This window comes from Primulina tabacum, chromosome 3, assembly GCF_025594145.1.
Source record: "Primulina tabacum isolate GXHZ01 chromosome 3, ASM2559414v2, whole genome shotgun sequence".
Lineage (NCBI taxonomy): Eukaryota > Viridiplantae > Streptophyta > Magnoliopsida > Lamiales > Gesneriaceae > Primulina > Primulina tabacum.
The window spans coordinates 19,533,562-19,540,380 of record NC_134552.1 but is presented as its reverse complement, the minus strand read 5'-3'; the positions used below and the strand labels follow the sequence as shown (position 1 = coordinate 19,540,380).

Below are 6,819 nucleotides of genomic sequence, written 5' to 3'. Positions count from 1 at the left end.
CCGTTGCACACCCCTACTTATAATTTATATTTGCCCTTGATTCTAATTTCAAATCCTTGCAACATTTGACTTCTAATTTATTTGATACAAAAGAAAATTTGTTTAAGTCGGTTCTTGATTCATCGTACTCTGCATTAATGATTTGTTGCCGCTTTGCCATAAATGGTAATAAATGGCTCCGAAAAAAATTATATTTAAAAGAGAGAAGACTTTAACAATTCTTTTTATTATGCTTTTTCGATGATCTTGTTCCTTGTTTAAAAAAGTCGTATCATATAACCGAGCTGGTAGGTAGGATTACTTTGAACTTTGTGAAGTCCAGATTGAAGACCAAATACACTGAAACTTGCAGAGTCCGATTGAGCTTGAGAAAAATCTGGTTCGATACTAAAATGTCCAGTTTGAATTATTACGACTGGACATATAATATGGTTGAGTACTTATATGATCCAATATTGAGTAGTCCGGCTTTGGAATGTAGTGCAGTTAAACATCTTGAACTCCATTCCAGTACCTGAAAATACATTAAAATGCAGCTGAATTCTATAACAATTAGGTATTGTTTGTTATCGTTAAAATTAAGGAATTATAATCCCACATTTTTACTAACTTTTATATAATAGTACATCTTTTTATTTAATATCTAGTTCATCCTTATTTTATTTAATATTAGATATCGGAAAAAAAAATCTACTATCACCCATCAGTAGGACACAAATTAAAATTATGTCAGTTTAATTCAATTCTTATCAAAGTTGAAATGATCACATTTCTCATTTTATCCAAATTTATTGTAAAACAACTGATACTAGGATTTCTCTTAGGTTAATTGGTTGCCTTCAAAAGTGAATGCATAAAAAAAAAACTGCAATAAATTATGTGGTATAACGCCATAATTAAATTTTAAAATATAATATATTAAATTTGTTATTTCCACCCTAATAATTAATTAAAGTACTTAAATTTGAATTACTAGTATATGGCTTATTTCGACTTGTCAAAAGTAATATACACTAAGTTACTCTGCACACGCGATGCGTATGTGTACAAACTTTTTTATTATTATCGTTGAACTAAAATGAAATTTGACAAATTATGGAGGGACTAAATTGATATTTGAATTGTTGAAATAAAAAAAATAAAAATAAAAGTGTGTGTTGAAATTTAAAAAAAAACGAAAAACAAAAGTGTAATATTAGTATCATATAAGGGTAAAATTGGAAAAAAAAAGTTGGTGTCCTCTCTAGGTAGTTATTATCATGTGCTCACACTTAATAATATAGTATAGAAGTATAAATATAGTACAGATATGTAAATAATTAACACAAAATTTAAGGTAAAATATTTGACAAAATTTTTATATAACTTTGAAATAAAAGTCGAGCCCAACTCAATGGCGCATTTTTGTCCATTAAATCAAATTTGGGACGCCCGATCAAATACCAAAGCCCGAATTCACGTTTTCCAGTTGGTTGGAATCTTCACCAAATCCATCCGAATTCCATTTAACTAAGACTCCATTTTATGATGAATATGCACATCGAAATTCCAAAGTATTGTTTATATCTAAAATAAATTTTTCTTTATTTGATAAGATTAACAGATGAATTATATGATCGTTAAACTTATATATGAAATATTGTCAAAATAATCTTATTTGTTTGTTTATTTTGTGTTTTGGTCATGTTAGTATTCAAATTTAAGTTTTAGTCATGTAAGTTAGATTATGTTTTAGTTTTTAATATTTTTTGTTGGAGTGAAAATATTGACATGACGTAAGAAAATGCTGACGTGATACTGTAAAATTTTGACTTATCCGACAATAAGTGAACAATCTATAAAAAAAGAATAAAAATAAAAACACAACCTAATTTATTGTACCAAAACTAAAATCCGATTATTTTCATGACTAAATTATAAAATAGACTAACTTGATGGATGATTTTGGCTATTACCCCAATGTAAATATATATGTATATATGTACGAGAAAATTATATATTTGGTTTGTAATTTACATTTTTTTTCTATTTTTAGTCATTTTAAAGTTGAATTTGCATTTTTAGTATAGTAAATTGCATATTTTTATTTAAATTTTTGTCTTGTTACGACGAATTTTCATTTTTACTCTGGTAAATTTTTTCATTTTTTGTGATTTAACTTGTCGTAGTTTGGCGACGTATCTTTAGTAGGGGCCTTTAGTCTTTTGATTAGAGTAAGGGTCGCATAAAATTCCCGAGATCATTGATTAGAATGTTTTTAAGGCGGGCAGGCAATGAGATGTATGTTTTTTTTTTCGTTTTTGTTTTTTGTTTTTTTTTTTATCGGAAGACAAGCTGAATTCGAGACACGATTAAAAATAAAAATTCATAGTTCAGAACCAAAAATGAAAAAAAATTCAAAATACAAGACTAAAAATAAAAATTTATTGTTAACAAGATCAGAATATTTTTTAAAAAAAATTCAAATTACACATAAAAAATGTGAATTTTTTGCTCGTATACCCACATAATGAAAAACGCATTGGTCATACGTAGTTGCGGACACGCAAATAGCCTTCTCAACCTACTCTACCAGTTGTCCCCTTTGATTATATAAATAATATCGTGTATATTTTATATTAATATATTGTGGCATTTAAGTCAATTTGTTTTGTATTTAAAATAAATACGTAGTACAAATTGTATCAGAGAGGATTAGAGACTGGGAAATACGCAAGATTCTCCGCTCTAGCTGAAGGTAATTTCTTTGCCACCTTTTTCTTTTTTCAGTTTTCAGTCGATAAAAATTATGAATCTTGATGATCCAAATGAATGAAAAAGCAACAAACATTTACTGTTATGCACATGTTTATTTCTGGGCTGAACGGATTCTTGGCGTATTATTGTTGTTCATATTTTACCAATACCGGTCTTTGTGCATATATATGAGCGGAATTTTTTTTTTTTTTTTTTTTTGCGGAGCTGTAGATAATGAAAACACTAAATGGTATCTGTGTTTTTGTTTCACATCTGCAGGTTGAATATTTGGATATTTTTACTGTATTTGCGTATGTGTTAAAGAGGATTTTTGAGGTGACAAGAGATTGTTTTTGAGTTCTGATTTTTGTTTGGGGGGTTGATGAAGAAGGCGAGTGATTGTTGGAATTAGGATAATAAAAATATCAAATTTGTTAAGGAATCCCTCACCTTGCAAATATCTTTTGAATCCCTCTTAGTGACGGCAAGATTTTTGGTTTTTGCATGTAAGCTCCAAAAAAATTTATTTATAGATTTTTATTGAAGATTGCCAAATGAAATTTGGGATTTAGGATCCATATGTAAAGTAACTTTTCCTTTGATCTTGGTTACAAAATATAAATTTTGTTCACAATTTAAAAGATTAAGCGATGTCTTCCGTTTCAGTAAAAAGAATGCTACCCTCAAGGCTTCTTTCTTTCCTAATCTCATTTTCGGTGTCGCTTTTGATGCTCTCTTCGTTGTCCCTTCTTGAGTTGAGTGACGATTCTTTCATAACTAAAACAGTTCTTCGGTTTATTTTTGTTAACAATGCATCGACTTATTCAAAACCAAACGTTCCCATGTCCCTGACCGAAACTTTTGAGATAAAAGATATTGCCAGTGAAGAAGTGGGTAATCAAGTTTCTAATCCAATGAATAATGTAGAGGAACTGGAGAAGTATGAGAGGAAGTTATGTAACAAAGGTCGGGCTCGTCTTAAGGTGTATATGTATGACTTGCCTACTGATTTTCACTTTGGGTTATTGGGCTGGAAGGGAGGAAAAAATCAGATATGGCCTAATGTGAGTTACAAAAATACAATCCCATCTTACCCTGGTGGTTTAAATTTACAGCATAGTACAGAGTACTGGCTGACACTTGATCTTCTTGCCTCGGTTACTGAAGATGTAACGAGGCCGTGTGGTGTAATTAGAGTGCACAATTCAAGCGAATCGGATGTAATATTTGTTCCATTTTTCTCATCTTTGAGTTATAACCGACATTCGAATCGTCATGGGAAGCAAATGCTAAGTGTCGATAGGTTGCTCCAAGAACGACTGGTGGACTTTCTGAAAGGTCGGAAAGAGTGGAAGCGATTGGGTGGGAGGGATCATTTGATTGTAGCCCACCATCCAAACAGTATGCTGGTTGCTCGGAAAAAGCTCGGTTCAGCAATGTTTTTGCTTTCAGATTTTGGGAGATACCCAGTTGAAATAGCAAACCTTGACAAGGATATAATTGCTCCTTACAAGCATATGGTAAGGACAGTTCCATCTGTGGATTCAGCTAAATTTAGTGAACGACCCACGTTGGTGTATTTTCAAGGAGCAATTTATCGGAAAGATGTAAGTTTCTGTATCTACTTTACCATTATTAAGAAACTCTTTTGATATTTGTTTTTGTTATGATTAATGCTCGTATGACATGTGGTTCAGATTAGCTTACCACTTATCCTTAGATGGCTGGCTTGAATAACAAATGGTAATTGTGCTTGATGTGTTTTTTCTTTGCTTTCGGGAATGTGGATTTGCTTATCAAAAGTGTAAATGATAAGGCCGTCTATCTTTTGTTTCGTCACCCAAGATTTGTGAAAACTGAATCATAACTGCCACATATTCCTGCTCTGAGATAGCTTACGCTAGAGTTCTTGGAACAACTAATACTAACAAATTTATTGTATTCATGGATATTTGTTGGGTGCTCAGGGTGGCGTGATTCGACAAGAACTATACTACCTTCTTAAGGACGAGAAAGATGTACACTTTGCATTTGGAAGCGCTCAGGCAAACGGGATAAAGCAGGCTAGCAAAGGGATGTCGTCGTCCAAATTTTGCCTGAATATAGCTGGAGATACACCTTCATCAAACCGTCTATTTGATGCTATTGCGAGTCACTGTGTTCCTGTCATAATTAGTGACGAAATTGAGCTACCATTTGAAGACATCCTCGATTATTCAGAATTCTGCATATTTGTACGTGCTGTTGATGCTGTGAAAAAGGGTCACCTCCTGAGTTATCTCAGAGGTGTCACACGAGCAAAATGGACCAAAATGTGGGAAAGACTGAAAGAAGTTAGCAAACACTTTGAATACCAATATCCAAGTCAGCAGTGTGATGCTGTCGATATGATTTGGCAGTCAGTCAATCGAAAAAAATCATCCACTCAGTTGAACGTTCACCGGAAGAATAGGTACAGAAGATCTCAGATTGTCTAAGGAACCAACTGACTTCATAACTGCTCACTCGGAATCAGAAATAAGGTATTTGCATTAACAAGTTTGGTGGTAAGTGCTTGAAAAATATGAAGACTAAGTTTGATTCTCATGTTTATATTTCTCTGCCTCTTTACCATACCATTTTTAGGCACATTGTGTGAAACTTCTACTCAGAGAAATTTCATAGTGGATTCTTGATTAGAATTTGTAGATCAAGTTGTTGGTTCTTATTTTCAAGTTGGTCTAACAAACGAGAATTATGGCAAAATCATCAAAAGCTAGAGAAATATCAAAAGGAGATTTGAACTAAGATTCCATAATGTCTGATATAATCGTTGCATACTTGTCCAAGTTATATTAAATGAGGTTTCTATATTAACAAAGGGCATTCATTTAAAGCAACATAAACAATTGAAAAAAGAAAAAAAAACAATTGTTTAAACATAGAAGCAACAAAAATTGATCACCATTACTTTCTGCATCCATGATTATCTCTACATTGACTTCTGCCTTTGAATTTGCAGCATATATACATCAACATTTGTTGTGAATAGGGTCTGGCCCTCGTCGAAACCTTCTTTTTCCCGACTGATATGAAGCGAAACTCATTGCAGGTGCTGGGGCGATACCTGTAGGCACATTCATTTCTTGCAAGGCATCAAGATTTGGAATATGGGTACTTCTCGATCCCGAGACTCGGTCCGTTCGAATACACAAGCACCCAACACAAAAAAATATGAGACGGATGATGATCTTGCGAGTCAAGCGGCTCATATTTTGCACTACAAAAACTTCTTGTCGAAAAAAAAAGAATGATGAAAGAATATTTGTTGTGTCTTGAACTGTGCTCTTTGTGTTTCTAATGCCATATTTGCATCTTGTTTTCTTGTGTGGTTAAAGGAATAAAGCACGAAGGGGTCCCATAACATTTAGAGAAGATTTATCCCAATCACGAGCCTGTCAAAGTAGCAATAGGAAACTGTTTTAGAATAAGCTGACAGGTTTGAATAAAAGAATGTTGGAAAACATCATTGTTTAGAAGCCAAGAATCTTGCCTCGGTTCCTCACATTTAACAATCATTGTCTTTTTTGCCTTTGCGCTTTTAGACCAATTTCAAAAAATTGGAGGATAATGTTACCAAAAATGGTTCAAATTCATGTGTTTGCTTCAAGCGTTTTATTATTATTACTTACCTTAAGATTCCATAGTTATGATACGTGCATGATACATCTGAATGTGTGGTCTGTGGAAAAAATGGAGAAGTAAATTTTTTTTGTATATAAATTGCAAGGACCTCAAGTCGCCCGCGAGGCGTTTAAGCGATCATTACATTATTAATGGTAAAAACTTGTGTGAGACGGTTTGACGGGTCGTATTTTGTGAGACGGATATCTTATTTGGATCATCAATTAAAAAGTATTATTTTTTATACTAAGAGTATTATATTTTATTGTGAATATTGGTAGGATTGACCCGTCTCAAAGATAAAGATTCGTGAAACCGTATACTCCTTATTAATTATGTTTTTTTAAAACTAAAACATTATTAATTGAACAAAATTATATTTTTGGTCTTGTATTTTTTTTTCGATTTTGTTAATTTATA

The 6,819-nt window shown here is 32.4% G+C and overlaps 1 protein-coding gene across 4 annotated transcripts; it reads left to right on the top strand.

The window, feature by feature from the left end:
• The first annotated feature begins 2,630 nt into the window (after window positions 1-2,630).
• On the top strand, window positions 2,631-6,393 carry LOC142540969 (putative arabinosyltransferase ARAD2). 4 transcript variants are annotated; one of them, XR_012819190.1, is made up of 4 exons: window positions 2,631-2,737; window positions 3,016-4,343; window positions 4,704-5,282; window positions 5,828-6,393. XR_012819190.1 is itself a non-coding variant. In XM_075647485.1 (4 exons), exons 2-3 carry the CDS (start codon window positions 3,387-3,389, stop codon window positions 5,211-5,213), a joined length of 1,467 nt encoding a protein of 488 aa, XP_075503600.1. In that variant the 5' UTR covers window positions 2,631-2,737; window positions 3,016-3,386; the 3' UTR covers window positions 5,214-5,258; window positions 5,828-6,393. The 4 variants fall into 4 exon arrangements, 2 of the variants coding, with proteins under 2 accessions (XP_075503600.1, XP_075503599.1); XR_012819191.1 differs by having other exon boundaries at window positions 5,738-6,393; XM_075647485.1 differs by having other exon boundaries at window positions 4,704-5,258.
• Window positions 6,394-6,819: the final 426 nt, after the last annotated feature.